Source organism: Balaenoptera musculus, chromosome X, assembly GCF_009873245.2.
Source record: "Balaenoptera musculus isolate JJ_BM4_2016_0621 chromosome X, mBalMus1.pri.v3, whole genome shotgun sequence".
In the NCBI taxonomy this organism is placed as follows: Eukaryota; Metazoa; Chordata; class Mammalia; order Artiodactyla; family Balaenopteridae; genus Balaenoptera; species Balaenoptera musculus.
This window is the reverse complement of record NC_045806.1, coordinates 61,163,225-61,182,507: the sequence shown is the minus strand read 5'-3', so window position 1 is coordinate 61,182,507 and position 19,283 is coordinate 61,163,225. Positions and strand designations below refer to the sequence as shown.

Sequence of the window (19,283 nt, the reverse complement as noted above, 5' to 3'; positions counted from 1 at the left end):
GACAGAGAGAATACTCTTTGCCTTCATTCCTTAAATCCCTACAAATTTTATGCAGTACCTTTTCTTATCATCCACATGTACATCATAGGAGTATCACATCATCATTAATCTCTTCTAAGGATTTTAAAAATTTCAGTCTTTCTATTAGTATATTACACTTAATACGTAATATAAGGATTTACGGAAAATATAAAACACATTTACTGAAATCATCTGATTTTATAAAATAAGTGTTTTAATATTGTAAAATAGTTTACTCATATTCTCTAACCACTACCGTCTTGGAAACCACCGTCTTGGAAACCACTTAGTTGACAGAGAAATTGGGGGCACAGAAAATTAAATACCAAGTACAAAAAGATATTCTCACTAATCTGTTAGAAATGAAAATAAGCTACTTTAAAATTATAAAATAATTTCAGGGGAGAGTGTGATTTATAAAAATATTATCAATACCTCATTTCTTCAAGAATGCATCTATTATATAAAGTAGTGGATAATATATGTGTCAGTCCATCTGGGCTGCTATAACAAAATGCCATAAACTGGGTGGTTCATAGATCGCTGTCTTGTTTTGTAACCTCACATGATGTAAAGGGCAAGAAGGGTCTCTGGGCACTCTTATAAGGGCACTAATCTCATTCATGAGGGTTCTGTCCTCATGACCTTGTCACCTCCTAAAGGCCCTGCCTCCAAATACCATCATCCTGGGGTTTAGAATTCAACATATGAATTTGGTAGGGGGAAACAAACATTCAGACCATAGTAATATGTACTAAACAAACATTTGTTGATTGACTATTAGGTATAAGGTACTGTGCTTAGGCAGCTGGGAATAAAAAAATAAATAAAATGTGGGCCTTGCCCTCCTGGAGTTGCTGTGTACTGAAGGAGAAGAATATACAAATAATGATAAAATATATCTATATATAACATAAACATCCAAAGGGAGTCACAAATGAAGCTATAGGGGAGTTCCAAGAATTAGGCATTTAGGGAAGGCGTCATGGAGGAGCTAGAGTTTTCCAGTAACTACTGTCTTCAAAAGATTAATGCACTTTTTGCTTAACTTTGATACTTTAAAATTTTCTGAAAAACATATTTAAAAGTAAAACAATGCTAACAATGCTACCTGAAGCCTTAAGTTGAGAAGTGTGATTTATGCCCTGGAGTATTTCTTTAATTAAAAGACTTTATATTTTAGAGAATTTTTAGGCTTACAGAAAAATTGAGCTGTAAGTACAGAGAGTTCCTATATATCCCTCCTCCCAAAGCCCCCCCACTAAATTTCTTCTATTACTAACATCTTGCATTAGTGTAGTACATTTGTTACAATTGATGAACCAATTATAAAAAAATACATTATTCTTATTAACTAAGTTCATAGTGTACATTAGGATTCCATTCTTTGTGTTGTAGTTATATGGTTTTGGGGAAATGCATAATGTGAGATACCACCACTAAAGTATCATACAGAATAGTTTTACTGCCCTGAAAATCTGAGGCATTCCACCTATTCATCTCTCTCTCCATCCTCCTGAATCCTTGATAACCACTGACCATTTTGCTGTCTCTGTAGTTTTACCTTCTCCAGAATGTTATACAGTTGGAATCATACAGTATGTAGCCCTTTCAGACTGGTTTCTCTCACTTAGGAATATGCATTTCTGGGCCATTTGTGGCTTTCTTTTTATTTGATAGTTCATTTCTTTTTATTGCTGAAAAATATTTCACTGTATGGAGGTACCATAGTGTGTTTATCCACTCGCTCTTTGAAAGATATCTTGGTTGCTTCTAAATTTTGGCAATTATAAATAAAGCTGCAGTAAACATTTGTGTACAGGATTTTGTGTGACATAAGTTTTCAGTTCATTTGGGTAATTACCAAGGATTGCAATTGCTAGATTATATAGTAAGACTATGTTTAATTTTGTGAGAAACTGCCATACTGTCTTCCAAAGTGGCTGTACCGTTCTTCATTCCCACTAGCGATGAAGTTTCTGTTCTTGCATATCCTTGTCAACCATTTTAATAGGTGCATAATGGTATCTCATTTTTGTTCTGATTTGAAATTGCCTAATGACACATGGCATTGAGCACCTTTTCATATGCTTATTGGCATCTGTATATCCTTCTTGGTGAGATGTCTGTCAGGTCTTTTGCCGATTTTTCATTTGGGTTGTTCATTTTCTTGTTGAATTTTAAGAGTTCTCTGCATATTTTGACTACCAGTTCTTTATCAGATAGATGTTTTGCAGATATTTTTACTCTATCTGTGGCTTGTATTTTCCTTCTCTTTACAGTGTCTTTCACAGAACAGAAGTTTTAAATTTTAATGAAGTCCAACTTATCAGTGTTCATGGATTGTGCCTTTAATGTTGTTATCTCATGTCATTGGCAAACCAAAGGTCACCTAGATTTTCCTTTATGTTATCTTCTAGAAGTTTTATAGTTTTTTGCTTTACATTTAGGTCTGTAATCAATTTGGAGTTAATTTTTGCAGAAGGTGTAAGCAAGGTCACTGTCTAGATTCTTTCTTCTTTTCTTTTCTCTTTTTTCTTTTCTTTTCTTCCCTTCCTTCCTCCCTCCCTCCCTCCATCTCCTCTCCTCTTCTCTCTCTGTCTCTCACTCTCTCTCTCTCTCTCTCAACACCATTTTTTGAAACACTACCTTTTCCCCACTGGGCTGCCTTTGCTCCTTTGTCAAAGATCAGTTAACTATATTTGTGTGTATTTGTCTATTTCTGGACTCTCTGTTCTATTCCATGGATCTATTTGTCCATTCTTTTCCCAATACTACAGTGTTTTGTTTTTTATAAATTTATTTATTTTATTTATTTATTTTTGGCTGTGTTGGGTCTTTGTTTCTGTGCGAGGGCTTTCTCTAGTTGCGGCAAGTGGGGGCCACTCTTCATCGTGGTGCGCGGGCCTCTCACTGTCGTGGCCTCTCTTGTTGCGGAGCACAGGCTCCAGACGCGCAGGCTCAGTAGTTGTGGCTCACGGGCCCAGTTGCCCCACGGCATGTGGGATCTTCCCAGACCAGGGCTCGAACCCGTGTCCCCTGCATTGGCAGGCAGATTCTCAACCACTGTGCCACCAGGGAAGCCCACCACAGTGTTTTGATTACTGTAACTTTATGGTAAGTCTTGATGTCAAATAGTATCAGCCCGTCAACATTGTTTTTGTCTTCAATATTGTGTTGGATATTCTGGATCTTTTGTTTTTCTATATAAAATTTAGAATCACTTTGCCCCTATCTACCAAATTACTAGCTAGGATTTTGATTGGGACTGAATTGAATACATAGATCAAGTTTGACATCTTGACAATATTGAGTCATCCTATCCATGAACATGGATTATCTCTCTGTTCATTTAGTTCTTTAATTTCTTTTATCAAAGTTTTATAGTTTTCCTCATGTAGATCTTGTACATGTTTTGTTAGATGTATACATATTTTTTTTGGTACTAATTTCAATGGTGTTACATGTTTAATTTCAAATTGCATATTGTTCATTGGAGGTATATAGGAAAGTGATTGACTTTTGTATATTAGCTATGTACCTTGCAACCATGTAACATGCAACGTTGCTAGAGTTGCTTATTAGTTTCAGGAGGTTTTTTATTATTGATTCTTTTGGATTTCCTACATGGATAATCATATCATCTGCAAAGATGGTTTTATTTCTTCCTTCCCAACATGTATACCTTTTATTTCCTTTTCTTGTCTTATTGCATTAGCTAAGGACTTCCAGTACCATGTTGAACAGGAGCAGTAAGATAGGACGTCTTTGCCTTGTTCCCAGTCTTAGGGGTAAAAGCATCTAATTTCTCATCATTAAGTATGTTGTTAGCTATAGGTTTTCTTGTAGATGTTTTAATCAAGTTGAGGGAGTTCCCCTCTATTCCTAGTTTGCTTAGAGTTTTTTTTTTATCATGGATAGGTGTTGGATTTTTCAAGTGCTTTTTTTTCATCTGTTGATAAAATATGCTATTTTTTCTTTAGCCTGTTGATGTGATCAGTTACATTAATTGGGTTTTCAATGTTGGACCAGCCATGCATACCTGGAATAAATCCCACTTGGTCATATTGTATAATTATTCTTATACATTATTGGATTTGATTTGCTAATATTTTGGTGAGAATTTTTGGTCTATGTTCATGAGAGATAGTGGTCTGTAGTTTTCCTTTCTTGTGGTGTCTTTGTCTGGTTTTGGTACTAAGGTAATGCTGGGCTCATAGAATGAGTTAGGAAATGTTCCTTCTATCTCTGTTTTCTGTAAGAGATGGTCTTTACCAATTGTCTAAGTACTTTATCCAGTTTTCTGTTCTCCTTGTTTTGCCTTGCTAATCAGATCTCCCTTTAGTGCTCTTGTTCTTTCTTTCTCTCCTTCTGATCTTTTAGGGACCAGAGAGGTAATTAAACAAAAAAACAAAATTCCCTTTTACCTCTTCACATATATTGGACCCTTCTGAGCAGCACTAGTTACAGAGCCCTTAATTATCAGAGGCTGCTGTAAAAGAGATTAATTACTGAGAAATTTATATATTAAAAGTTCTGAAAGAATTGGCTTCCTCAGATGAGATAGACAATACTTTTATGACCAGGAAGGGAAAAGTCATTTTAAAATCTGGAATTTGAGACCCTCAGCAAACTGACCATGTTTTGGCATCATATAGATACAGCATACTTTTGACTGTTCTTTTTGGTGATTTTACTTTTTCCTTAACTCTGTTCTTCAATCAGTGTCCCAAATTGTACATTTGCATGTTAAAATTAAATGTATTCAATTCCCTAATGATATACCAGTTTCTGTGAAAATTAAAGAGTTTAGCAGATTATTTATATATGTGATTTAAACTTTTTCATCTGTGAAAGAAAAAGGTTTTGTGAGAATAAGTCCCTTTATTTCTTTTGTACTTAAATTAATGGGTACATTGCAGTTATAGATGAAACATACCATTTGTCACATGGTTATAATCTAGTAAAAATAACCAGTTTCTCAATTTAGAAAGGAAAGGGGGTATGAAACTTCATATTGAGTCACTTTTTATTGAAATACACTATCATCTAGCTTTATTTTTAGACATTTCCAGCCACTAGGGGAGGTAGATGGGATGTGACCTGTGATATGGCTTTATTTTTAATATACATGCAATAAAATGTACTTTTTTGATATACAGTTCTATAATTTTTAACACGTGTATATTTGTAAAATTACTGTCGTAGTCAGGATGGCACAGGAAAGTGCTATTGCCCCAAAAATCTCCTTTGTGTAACCCATTTGTAGATATACCCTCTCCAGGCCCCTAACTGCTAGGTATCATTCATTTGTCCTCTATCACTATAGCTTTGTCATTTTGAGAATACCATATAAATGGAGTCATATAATATATAAACTTTTGAGCTGGCTTCTCTAATTCAACATAATGCCTTTGTCATTCATCCAAGTCATTGACTCTATCAGTAGTTATTCTTTTTTATTAATGAGCAGTATTCCATAGTATGGATGTACTAGAGTTTGTTTATCCATTTACCCACTTATGGACATTCGGTTTCTTTCCACCCTTTGGCAGTTATAACTAGAGTTGCTATAAACACACGAGTACAGGTTTTTGTGTGAATCTGAGTTTTCATTTCTCTAGGATAAATACCTAAGAGTGGAATTGCTGGGTCACGGTAAGTGTATTTTTAACTCTATAAGAAACTGCCAAATTATTTTGCAAAGTGGCTGTTTTTGTCTGCCACCACCAATATATGAGAGTTTCAGTTGCTTCATTTCTTTTACTACACTTGGTATCATCAGGCATATAGTGGTATCTTGTGGTTTTAATATACTTTGCATGTGCTTTGTTGCCATCCATACATCCACTTTGGTGAAGTTTCTGTTCAAGTGTTTTGTCCATTTTTTATTTGGGCTGTTGTTTCTACTGTTGAGTTTAGTGAGTTATTTATATATTCTCTATGAGACCTTTCTCAGATATATAATTTGCAAATATTTTCTCCCAGTCTGTAGCTTGTTTTTCTTTCTCTAATTTTTTTGGGGGGGGTGGGGGTGCTGCGTCGGGTCTTAGTGGCAGCACTCAGGCTCTTCGTTGCAGCACGTGGGCTTCTTTCTAGTTGTGGCACACGGGCTCCAGAACACGTGGGCTCTGTAGTTTGTGGCACGCAGGCTCAGTAGTTGTGGCACGCGAGCTCAATAGTTGTGGCATGTGGGCTTAGTTGCTCTGCGACATGTGGGATATTACTTCCCTGACCAGGGATCAAACCTGCTTCCCCTGAATTGGAAGGCGGATTCTTAACCACTGGACCACCAGGGAAGTCCTTGTAGCTTGTTTTTTAATTCCCTTAATAGTGTCTTATATAGAATAAAAGTTTTAAATTTTGATATGTTTCAGTTCATCATTTTTTTTCTTTATGGATTATGCTTTATTATGTCTAAGAACTATTTGCCTAACTCAAGGTCATCAAGATTTTCTCCTATGTTTTCTTCTAAAAGTTATATTTTTACCTTTTACATTTAGATCCATGCTCCATTTTGCATTAATTCTTGTATCCAGTTTAAATGAAGGCTCATTGTTTTGTCCAGTTGTTCCTACATGAAGGCTCTCCTCTCCTCATTGAATTTTCTTTGTTTCCTATTGCTGCTATAACAACTTATAAATTTAATGGCTTAGACAACACAAATTTATTATCTTATATTTCTGAAGGTCAGACATCCAAAATTAGGTTTCACTGGATCAAAATAAAGGCATTTAGCAGGACTGTGCTGCCTCCAGAGGCTCTTGGGAGGGGATCAATTTCCTTGCCTTTTCCAGCTTTTTCTAGAAGTCACCTGCATTTTTGGCTCAAGGCTCCTTCCTCCATCTTAAAGCCAGCATCATGTTCAATCTTCTTGATTTTGACTCTTGGCTTCTGTAGTCATATCTTTTTTCTTTACTTTGACCCTCCTACTTCCCTCTTATAAGGACTCTTTTGGTTATATTCAGCCCACCCAGATAATCCAGGATACTCTCCCCAGCTCACATTCTTCAGTTTAATCACATCTGCAGAGTCCATTTTGCCATGTAAGATATCATCTTCACAGGTTCTGGATATTAGTACATGGAGATGTTTAGGGAGGCATGATTCTCAGATAGATAGATAGATAGTGGAATGTCATCCTTTTCTGGACTCTGCTCTGTTTCATTGATCTATGTGTCTCTCCATTCATCGCCACCACACTGTCTTCATTATTGTAGCTTTATAGTAAGTCTTAAAGACAGGTAGTATGATTCTTCCAATTTTTTTTCCAAAATTGTTTTGGCTATTCTAGTTTCTTTGCTTTTCCATAGAGTTTTAGAATAATCTTGTCTGTAGCTACAAAGAAGCCAGATGGGATTTTTAAATGGATTTTTATTAAATCTCTAGACCAATTTGGGGAGAATTGGTGTCCCTATTACGTTGATTCTTGTAGTTGATGAACACAGTATATCTCTCCATTTATTTAGATCTTCTATGATTTATTTCATATGCATTTATAGCTTTCAGCATTCAGACACTGTACATCTTTGATTAGATCAGTGGTTCCCTATCAGGGGTGATTTTGCCCTTAAGGGGACATTTGGCAGTAACTAGAGGCATTTTTATTGGTCACAATTGTGTGGGGCTGGGGAGTGCTACTAGCTTGTGGTCGGTAGAGATTAAGGACACTACTAAACATCCTAAAGTACACAGAACAGCCCCTCCCATAAGAAAGAATTATCTAAACCAAAATGTCAGTAGTGCTGAAGGTTGAGAAACCCTGGGTTAGATTTAACTTAAGGATTTATTTTTGTGGGGAGGGGTGTTGTAAATTTTTTAAAATTTTGGTTTCCAGTTGTTCATTGCTTGTATATTGATACATTAATAATTGTTCATTTGTATTGCTCATTATAATATATTGATAATTGTATTGATAATTATTGATATATTTGGAGTTTGGTATACCATTTTATTATCTGCTAGTTGCCTCTTTATTTTGTTGCATTGTTTCACTTTTCCTGCTATCTTTTGCAGTATTTGAACAGGTTTTACTATCCCATTTTAATGTATCGTGCCTTTTGGTCAATCTCTTTGTATACTTTTTTAGTAGTTGCTCTAGGAATTACAATATTCATACTTAACTTTTCACAGTCTACTTAGAATCGATACTTTATCACTTCAAGTAGAATGTAAAAACCTTCCTACCCTTTAAGTCCCTTTACCTTCCCTCTTTATGTTTACAGGTCATCTTACGTATTACATCTACATACATTGAAAACCCCATCAGTCAGTGTTTTAAATTTTGCTTTTAACCATCAAACATATTTTGTTGAACTTAAGAGAAGAATATGCTACTATATTTGCATAGATATTTACTATTTCTGTTGCTTTTCCTTCATTGCTAATGTTCCAGGATTCATTCTGCTTCTATTTCCTAAGTGTATGAAGAATTTCCTTTAGCAGTTCTTTTAGAGCAGGTCTGCTGGTGATTAATTCTTATTAGTTTTCTTTAATCTGAGAATGTCTTGATATTCCTTTCATTTGTGAAGGCTAATTTTGCTGGTTATAGGATTCTAGGTTAACAGTTCTTTTCTTTTACCACTTGAAAAATGTTGTGCCACTTCCTGCTAGCTTCCCTGGAGATCTACTGTCTTCAAATTGTTTTTCCCTTATACTTAGTGTATTATTTGTATCTAGCTCTTTTCAGATTTTTTTCTTTGTCTTTAGCTTTCAGAAACTTAATCATGATGTGTCTTGGTGTGGATTTCTTTAAGTTTATCCCTATTTGGGGTTGCTCAGCTTCTTGAATTCTTGGGTTTGTCTTTGCCAAAGTAGAGGATTTTTTTATTTCTTTGAATACTTTTTCCAGTTTCACACTTCTATTCTTCTGGTACTCTGAAGAGGAATACTGGATCTTTTGTTATGGTCCCATAGGTTCCTGAGTCTTGATTACTGTTTATTTTTTTAAGTCTGTTTTCTCTCTGTTGTTCATATTGAGTACTTTCTATTGTTCTATCTTCAAGTTAATTGATTCTTTCCTTTGTCCTCCCCATTCTGCCATGGATCCCATCCATTCAAGTTTTTTTTTTTAACTTCAGCTATATTTTTCAGTTTCAGATTTTTCATTTGTTTCTTCTTTTATGTCCTCTATTTATTTGCTGAGACATTCTATTTTTGTTGATTTAAGCATGTTCATAAATGCTCCTTGAAGCACTTTTATGATAGCTACTCTGAAATTCTTGTCAGATAGTTCTAACATTTGTGTCTATTTATTGTATTTTCTTATTCAAGTTGATATCTTAGTCATTCTTGGGATGATGAGTGATTTTTGATTGAAACCTGGACATTTGGGATATTATGTTATGAGACTCTGGATCTTATTTAAATCTTCTGTTTAGCAGGCCTCCTGTGGCACTGCTCCAGTGGGGATGCCTCATTACTGCAAGTGTGGGTGAAAGTCCAGGTTCTTACCTTGGCCTCCATTTATTCCTAGGGAAAGGGACTCCTTACAACTGCTAGGTGGGGTAGGAGTTCAGGTACCTCAGGAAGATGAAAGACAAACGATGGACTAGGAGAAAATATTTGCAAATCATATAACCAACAAAGGCCTATATCTAGAATATCTATAAAGAATTCCTAAAACTCAACAACAAAAAACCAATGCAAATGTAAAATGTACAAAAGACACAAACAGATATTTCATCAGCGAGGATATATGGATGGCAAATAAGCACATGAAAAGATGTTCAACATCATTGCTGTTATGGAAACACAAATTAAAACCACAATGAAATATCACTATATACCTATTAAAATAGTTTCAAAATTTTAAAAAATAGTGATGATACCAAATGTTGGTGAGGATGCAGAGGAACTGGATCACTCATACTTTACTGGTGGGACTATAAAGTGGTACAGCCACTCTGAAAGAGTATGGCAGTTTATTAAAAAGTTCAGTGTAGGGCTTCCCTGGTGGCGCAGTGGTTGAGAATCTGCCTGCTAATGCAGGGGACACGGGTTTGAGCCCTGGTCTGGGAAGATCCCACATGCCACGGAGCAACTAGGCCTGTGAGCCACAGCTACTGAGCCTGCGCGTCTGGAGCCTGTGCTCCGCAACAAGAGAGGCCACGATAGTGAGAGGCCCGCACACCGCGATGAAGAGTGGCCCCCGCTTGCCACAACTAGAGAAAGCCCTCACACAGAAACGAAGACCCAACACAGCCAAAAATTTAAAAAAAAAAAAAAAAAAAAAAGTTCAGTGTAGACTTACCATATGACTTAGCAATTACACTCTTGGGCATTTATCCCAGAGAAATGAAAACTTATGACCACCTGTATGAAAATGTTCATAAAATCTTCATTTATAATAACCCCAAACTAGAAACAACCAAAATATCCTTCAGGGATGAGTGGTTGAATAAATTATGTTACATCTATGGAATACTACTCAGCAATAAAAAGAGATGCGCTATTGATATATGCATCATCCTTGATGAAGGAATATAAAGAGGTAGCACAGGGAAGTTCTTTTGTGGTGAGGGGATAGTTCTGTATCTTGATTGTGGTGATGGTTACATGGATCTGAACATGGGATAAAATTGCATGGAACCACAGAGGTGACACATAAAACCACACACATACACTAATACACATTTAAAAATGATGAAAACTGCATGAGTTCTGTAGCCTAGTTAACAGTAATGTGCCAATGTACATTTTTGGTTTTGATATGGAACTACAGCTATATAAGATGTCATCATTAGGAGATGCTGGGTTAAGAGTTATGAGTCTGTGTACTACTTCTGCAACTTCCTGTCAGCTTATAATTATTTCAAAATAAAAAGTTTTTAAAAATTCACAGTTGTCTGAGGTGATTTAAGTCTAGTTCTGCTGAAAGCAGAATATTAGGGAAAACCAATATTTGCCACCCCCCCATCCCCAAAATATCACAAGGTCAATGGAACCCACATGTATATACTAATAAAAACATCTACATATAATCCTTTCCAGTTCTTTAGTGTTTTTCCTTTTCTTTTAAAAATTACTTTTATGGGAAAACTGACAGTAATCAACAATTATCATTACAGGTAGTGCTGTGTTCTTAGCGCTATGCTTACTGCTCTTTTCCTGCCAGTGAAAACACAGGCAGATGACATTCACATTCTTTACATACTTGTAAGGATGCTCCCAAATTTGACCAAACGCAAACACATTTTCAAAAAAAATAAAATTGCACAATTTTCCTGGTGATACATGAGTTTCAGTCAGACTCACTCTGTGGCAAAGATATAATGGGCTGTGTGTTGTGAGAATTGCATGCTAGCTATAACTATCACTTTTTCTCCCACTCAAGAAAGTGTATTGGAATGCAAGTGAGGGGATTTGGCCTTAAATGGAAAACCTGGAATCTCTTCAAATTTATTTAAATTACTTATGCCATACTTTTCAACTGTAACTGGTTTAAGCATTGCATTTGAGAGTATCCATTTTAGGCTGCAAAAGTAATAAAATAATGTTGTCCCTGCCTTATTAAACTGCTGATATGGCTATGGTATACAGGAAAAAATTCTGAATTTCAGGACAGACCTGGATTTTAATCCTAGCTCTGCTGCTTACTGAACAAGTCATTAAACCTCACAGAACCTGAGTTTTCTCAATTATAGGGGTAATACCCATTTCATAGACTTATTTCGTTCAGCTCTTACCTTTGTGAAAGGTACCTAGCACCATATCTGACTCATATAGCTGTTGTTCACAAAATGTTTGTTTGCTGCAAAAAGTTTCTACTGAGTTATCCATACACATGCACCTGAAGACAAAGTGAATGATAAATATATAATAAAAATTATAAATACTGTGGTTTAAACTATAAAAATGAGGGTTGGAAAATGGAAAGTGCCAAAAGTGCTGCAGGTTTTAGAGAAGGCATCATGATGGGAATGAGATTCAGAGTGGGTTTTGAAGAACAGAGAAGTGGAGGGGTAAATTGGGCAGGGAGACCATTTCAAGTAGAAGCAGAAGTCTGAGGATATATGATTATATGGGAATCAAAATTGAGAAATTTATACTACTTGAAACCTGCTATTCTATTAGATTATATTTGGGAACTTATAAATCTTAAAGTTTTAAGCAATTTTTTCCATAGTGTTACATTTTAAAAGTATTCCAACATTTGCTGTCTATTTTAATGATATTGAATATTAGAGTACCTGCTTGGTTGCTAAGACACTTGTATACCTTACTTTGAAATCTTGATTGGTAAGGTTTACATAGCTCCTGTCAGTTGTAGCTAAACTTAGGCTTGTTGATGATAAATTCTTTCTGTTTAATAAAGATGAGTGATATAATAATGGAACATTAACGAGAGCTGGGATTTCAGTATTTTTGTTAAGTCTTATAGAATTGTTTTCACATGTTATTAATGTATATGAATTTAATTTCTTCAAAGAAAGCTTTGCCAGTCTTACCAACTTCCTATTCCTAAATGATGGTTGGTGTTTTTAATAGTATAACTTTGTAGAAAATATGAAATGTGAGTGATTGACTAACTTGTCTTGAATATATGAAAGCATTATACCCTTTATTTATTTATTTATTTATTTCGGTGTATTCTCATGGAGAAATAGGTTGGTTTTTGAAAGCTTAGTTTGGTATTCATTGGGTTTTCTTTTATATGGTGTTGGAGCAAAGGGATTTTTTTCTGGGGCAAATAGATCTATCAATGTTGGGTTTTTTTCCCCCTGAGTGGTGAATCAGCTACAGATACTTGTAATTTATCTGCTTTTGAGATCCTTTTTTGCTGTATAATTTCAGTTTTACCATTATCTTGGTGAACAAATAATTTTACTTATATTTATTGAATACCTGCTATATACAAAGCATTGTACTTATATACAGAAATAACTACAGTATAAGGCAGTTTGCTGTAAGTGTCATGAGCTCTGTAGGATTTTAGATAATGGAGAAAGCATTTTTGAGTGGATGATCAGGGGTGATTTCATGGAGGCAGGAGCATTTGACTAATGCACACAGCTTGTAAATGAATATTAACATGGCAGTCAGTGTGAGGTAGGAATCCTGAAATGACAGCTCTCCCACTGCCAAAGATTTTATCTTTATAAACTGGGAAAATCATTGCAATACCAGTAAATGGTTAATATCTAAACATTCCCATAAATACAAATTTAAGGTAAATATTTGTACTTTTATAAATACATAATTTGCATATGATTGATAATTGCTGCTTTTATGTTTTTAGGCTATGAATATCGTGGTTCCCTTCATGTTTAAATATGCTGTAGACAGCCTCAACCAGATGTCGGGAAACATGCTGAACCTGAGTGATGCACCAAATACAGTTGCAACCATGGCAACGGCAGTTCTCATTGGCTGTATGTTTGGTTCTTTAATCTGTCTACAGGTGTTGACTTTCTTCAAGAGGGTTTCATCATATTTGAGCATATGACCTTTTCACCACAAACACAACTTAGGATTTTGGATGTTTGTTTTATATGAGATTTTTTTTTTTGATATGTGGTTTTAAAAAAATTCTTTGTATGATATACTTTCCAAAAATTCTGTAATAAAAGTCCCATTTTCTAAGTTCTAGAAAACAATAACATGAAGTAAGACATTAAATTCATAACAACCACTTCTAATAGTTAGGCTCCTTATAAGATATTTTTTTAGTAAGACTAGTTATTTTCTTGCTGTTGTTGTTAGCCATTGAATAGGAAATGGCTACATAATGATATGCCTGTATTAATGTGTTTTTAAATTATATTCAATAGCCATGACACAAATCTACAATTTGTAAAGAATAGAATATGATGCTTTGTGTCCCCATGCAGTAGAAAGGATACTTTATGAGACTCAGACCTGAGCTGGGGCATGCTTAGTCAAAGCACTTGGATTTTTCAGGATCTCAATTTTATCATTTGTTACTTGGGGGAATTGAATTAGATCACAAAACCTCAACAGATACTGTACATTTATCCACAATAAGGCCTTATGGGCTGCTGTTTAGTAAAAGTATTTACTTGGAAAAATCTTTCAACATTTGGAATCTTATGGGGGAAAATAACAATGAAAGGTTTTCATGGTGGTGGAAAGATTGATACTCAGTAGGCTAGATGTTTTCTAGGTTTCTTTTAATGTAAGTATTCTGTGATATATTCATTCATTGTACAAACATTTTCTGAGCCCTTGACGTTTTTATACTCCAATGATTCTAATGTTTTTACACCCCACTTTTTCTTGATTGTATTGCTAGATGGTATATCAAGAGCCGGAGCTGCCTTTTTTAATGAAGTTCGAAATGCAGTATTTGGCAAGGTAGCCCAAAATTCAATCCGAAGAATAGCCAAAAACGTCTTTCTCCATCTTCACAACCTGGATTTGGCTTTCCACCTGAACAGACAGACAGGAGCTTTATCAAAGGCTATTGACAGAGGGACAAGGGGTATCAGTTTTGTCCTGAGTGCTTTAGTATTTAATCTTCTTCCCATCATGTTTGAGGTGACCCTTGTCAGTGGTGTTTTGGTAAGTAAAACATTTTTCATGACAAGCTTTTATCTTACATTCTTGTTAGTAGCTATTTAGTACTTGAAGCTTTTGTACTATTGCATGCTTATGATTTGAAAGCAAAATCCCATGGTGCCAGAGGGTTATACAGTTTGTTTAATTATTTTGCCACAAGCTTCAAGGAACTGTGTCCAAAGTCTTTATCATGTTGTTATTGTAAAGAGCTGTTCAGTTCTACACATAGGTCAGTCATTTAGCTAGTGGTTGCAGTTTTTTTGTTAACAGACATTATGGTATATGACTTTGGACTGGTATGGTCAGATTATCTAGGTTTCTTTCTATTCACCATTTGTAGCATTTTAGGCAATTTCATATTTTATAATTAAAAGTATGCATATAACTTAAAGTTGATTTTCTAAGGTATTTGTTTTCTCACTCAGTTTTTCATATATACAACTTTATACCAACATATTTTTTAATTAAAATCTTTGCGATTTGCTAATGTATATTATAAACTATTTGGCAAGAGCAATGACTGTTTCTCATTTCTTCTTTTGCCTTCTCCAGTATTATAGATGTGGTGCCCAGTTTGCACTGGTGACCCTTGGGACACTTGGTGCATACACAGCATTCACAGTTGCTGTCACACGGTGGAGGTAAGGTATTCCCCAGAGGTCAGTCAAGGTTCAGAAATTAGTTATGCTTCTGTGGCAAACATTCCATGCCTATGCAAATCTTTGTCTTACAGAACTAGATTTAGAATAGAGATGAACAAAGCGGATAATGATGCAGGTAACGCTGCCATAGACTCACTGCTGAATTATGAAACTGTGAAGGTAATATGTTTAATTTTACTTTCCTCTTCCTTTCACACCACACTAAAGTTTGTTCTGCCATTTAATTGAATAGGTGCTGTAAGTTAGAGCTGCAGATTAGTATAGGATCTCTAGGTATGATGAAATAATAGTACTTTATTGTTTTTCTTTTGTTTAGAAATTGCCCTTTCTACCTCATTTTTTGTGTGGCACCATCAGAATTTTACCTTCTGAATTAATTTATAAGTAGTGACAGTATGGTTAGCATCTTGATTCAGAATACACACTAAGTTCTTGACTCTCTATCCCTCATAGTGCCTAGCATAGTGCTTTTCACTAATTCTTTCATTTATCTGTTCATTTTTCCATTTAACAAATATTACTGAATGCCTCTTGTGTGCAAAGCGCTATGCTAAGTCCTGTAATGGGGGAGGGTGGTAAAAACAATGATTGCTGTTTGATCCTTGCCTTCCCAGAATTTGCTAAGCACTGGGAGAGTTAAAGTAAATTGTGCAAGTGGCTACATGAGAAAGGCGTAATGTGGTGGGGGCAATGAGAATTGTCAATTCAGAGTCTCAGAGGATCAAGGCAAGGCTTTGTGAAGGAAGTGCCATTGACAGCTTTTTTAGATCTGGGTTTAAATTAGCTAGGCATTCAGTAAATGTTTGGGGGATGAATTTTATGGACTTTTCAAATACTGTCCATTGTGGAAAACTGCAGGAGTACCATAGTCCAATATATGGAAAGTCAGTTTTTAAAATGGTGTATGCAGTACAAAATTGTATCCATGAAAAGGATACTAATCACTTAAGAGATTAAATTCCAATTATAGTTGTATATAGTTACTATTTTTATGTATTTTGTAGTATTTTAATAATGAAAATTATGAAGCACAAAGATATGATGGATTTTTGAAGACATATGAGACTGCTTCATTGAAAAGTACCTCTACTCTGGCTATGCTGAACTTTGGTCAAAGTGCTATTTTCAGTGTTGGTTTAACAGCCATAATGGTGCTCGCCAGTCAGGGAATTGTGACAGGTAATGGATATGTGGTTTTCACGTTAGTCTGTGTTTTACTTAACCTTTATAAAGATTAATGAAAGAAATGTGTATATTAGTCTTAATTATAAAGCATATTCAATAAGGTGCTATAACATCCTTGGAGTACTTTCGTTTTTGTATCAGAATATGTTTTCTTGATTACATGATGGTGTTTTTTTTACTTCCCTTTGTTTAACACTACAAGTTTAGCACTGGTTCTCTCATTGATTGGGATTACTGTTTGTGGGGCTACAACCTGATTCTTTTTGGAGTAACTTTCTTTTTAGCACCTGATATTTCTAATTTCTCTTGTAGACCTGGAAAGAAATGTAATTAATTTAGTATTTAGTGTAAAGCACTAAAATGCAAGCAGTCATGTAAAAATTACTAGTGACCTTTTAATTTTTCTATTAGTTGTTCATTTGCAAAACATTTCAAAAGTAAATAATATCTGTTCCTCTTTTCTGTAACCTGCTTGCTTAGTTAGGATTCATTCATTCACTGAGACCTTAATACATGGTTTATCATTCCCAATCATGATATCCATTTGCTCCAATTTTTTAATTTATACTTTAAAAAACTTCTGTTTTACATTACAAGGAACTTTCTTAGGAAGAAAGGAGAGATTTTCAGCCTTCCATTTCTTTCCTCACTTAAACCATTCTCTTTTTCTTATATATTATGTGTAGTGTATGGGTGGGCTTTTGCCATTCCAGTTAGCATATATCTAGTTCCCTATTTTCCTAAATCATGGATTAAAATGCTTTGGAATTTGAGTAGGCCTAAGAATTGCTGATTATGTACATTTTGAACTGTATTCCACAGTAGTAAACTGTAAACTTCTCTGTCTTAAACTGGAAAGTTCATGACATCTAAAAATTTTTTTTTTCTACCAACTGCATATTAAGGTACCCTTACTGTTGGAGATTTAGTAATGGTGAATGGACTGCTTTTTCAGCTTTCATTGCCCCTTAACTTTCTGGGAACTGTATACAGAGAAACTAGACAAGCACTTATAGATATGAACACCTTGTTTACTCTACTCAAGGTAGACACCCGAATTAAAGTAAGTAATCTATTTAGTACCTTTTTAAAAGCATATAAGCATCATCTCATTAATGGTATTATTCCGGGGGAATATTTTTACATTACCATATTAGCAAACTAATTTCTCTTTTGCAGGAATTGGGACTATCATGTGTATTAAAAGGCTGTTACAGCTTTTACTTCTTTGTTTAGAAACCTTACAGTATCAGCAAAGAATATTATACCTAGAAGCTAAATTTTGTTAACTTCAATATTTGTACTTGCACCTGATTTACTTTTGCTAATAATGATATAAAATGTGATTGCCTCTCCTCACATTCTCAACCTCCTTTCTCCCCTGCCCACCATCCCTCTTTACCCCAAAAACAAATTGATCAGAAATCAAAGCATTCAGGATTTTTACCCTTAACAGTGAGGAGTGAAAAAACATTTTTAAAAGCATGCTTAGAAGTGGTCTAACTCCACTTATAAACCTCCTCCTTTCCCTTTATTTTCCTTTTTCTCTCTGTGAATTAAAAAATTGCATAGCTGTACTAGAGGAGGTGTGTAAAGTGGCTTTTCTTTTCTCTTCCCTGCTAGGACAAAGCGATGGCATCTCCCCTTCAGATCACACCACAGACAGCTACGGTGGCCTTTGATAATGTGCATTTTGAATACATTGAGGGGCAGAAAGTCCTTAGTGGAATATCTTTTGAAGTTCCTGCAGGAAAGAAAGTGGCCATTGTAGGAGGTAGTGGGTCAGGGTGGGTAATTTAGTTCTTTATAAAATTCTGCATTGTTGATTGCTGACTCCCATTGTAATATTTTTTATTTGTCATAATAAAATGATTACTGTGGTTTAAAATAGGGGTTCCCTAATGCCAGTTGGAGCTACATAACCTTTCCTTGTCTCCTATTTCAGGAAAAGCACAATAGTGAGGCTGTTGTTTCGCTTCTATGAGCCTCAAAAGGGTAACATTTACCTTGCTGGTCAAAATATACAAGATGTGAGCCTGGAAAGCCTTCGGAGGGCAGTGGGAGTGGTACCTCAGGTATTCAAAAAAAGAAAAAAAACTTATTTGGGGGAAGATATTTTGGGTTGGTGGATCTTCTACTAGAATCATTTGAATCCAGAGAGTCAGTATAGCTAATTAAGTTGGAAGTGTTAGGCCCTACAGGCCATATTCCGTTACCAAAAAGACAAAAAAACATGAATTCAAAAATCTTCATGATGGGAAGATTTTTTTAAGCCTTAGGAAGATAGCATAATATAGAGGAAAGAGCCCAGACTGGAGTCAAATAGAACAGGATTCTAAGCCCAGCTCTAACCCATATACGTTGTATGGCCTTGGGCCTCAGTTTCCTCATCTGTAAAATAAGGATACCATTTTCTTATAGGACAGAATTATTATGAAGTAGAGATAATATGTGTAAAGTACCAAGAACAATGTCCATCACATAACTGTTCAGTAAATGAAAACTATTATTTTAATTTTGAGCAGTTTTTGGCAGAGTAAATTTATAAAAATTACAAAGCAGTCTGGCTGCCAACTTCAAGTTGGTATGCCTTGTTCCCGCAGTACCAAGCACAGTGCCCAACCCATAGTGAGCATTTAACAAGTATATGCCGAGTGACTTTAGGGGGAAACATAAGTTCAGAGTAAGATCTGAGAAGATAAGAAGGAGGTAGCCTTACAGGATGTGAGTTTTTCTTATACTGAAAGCCAATAGACAGACCTGGGAATTAGTTGCAGCCTAGAATCAGAACCAACTCCCTGGGAGAACTGTAAGAAAGGGATCAGACAGTTCCTTTTATGTAGCTTGTAAAAGGTCATCAAGTGATCTAACACATGCCACTCTGCCCTGTCCTCT

The 19,283-nt window shown here is 35.3% G+C and overlaps 1 protein-coding gene across 1 annotated transcript in view; it reads left to right on the top strand.

The window, feature by feature from the left end:
• ABCB7 (ATP binding cassette subfamily B member 7) overlaps positions 1-19,283 on the top strand; it is a 139,137-nt gene that overhangs the window by 84,611 nt on the left and 35,243 nt on the right. The window contains exons 5-12 of the mRNA XM_036839771.1: positions 13,262-13,394; positions 14,276-14,544; positions 15,094-15,182; positions 15,275-15,362; positions 16,208-16,382; positions 17,294-17,451; positions 18,012-18,175; positions 18,334-18,463. Of these exons, the coding sequence (XP_036695666.1) occupies positions 13,262-13,394; positions 14,276-14,544; positions 15,094-15,182; positions 15,275-15,362; positions 16,208-16,382; positions 17,294-17,451; positions 18,012-18,175; positions 18,334-18,463 (1,206 nt within the window). The remainder of the gene's footprint in view (positions 1-13,261; positions 13,395-14,275; positions 14,545-15,093; positions 15,183-15,274; positions 15,363-16,207; positions 16,383-17,293; positions 17,452-18,011; positions 18,176-18,333; positions 18,464-19,283) is intronic.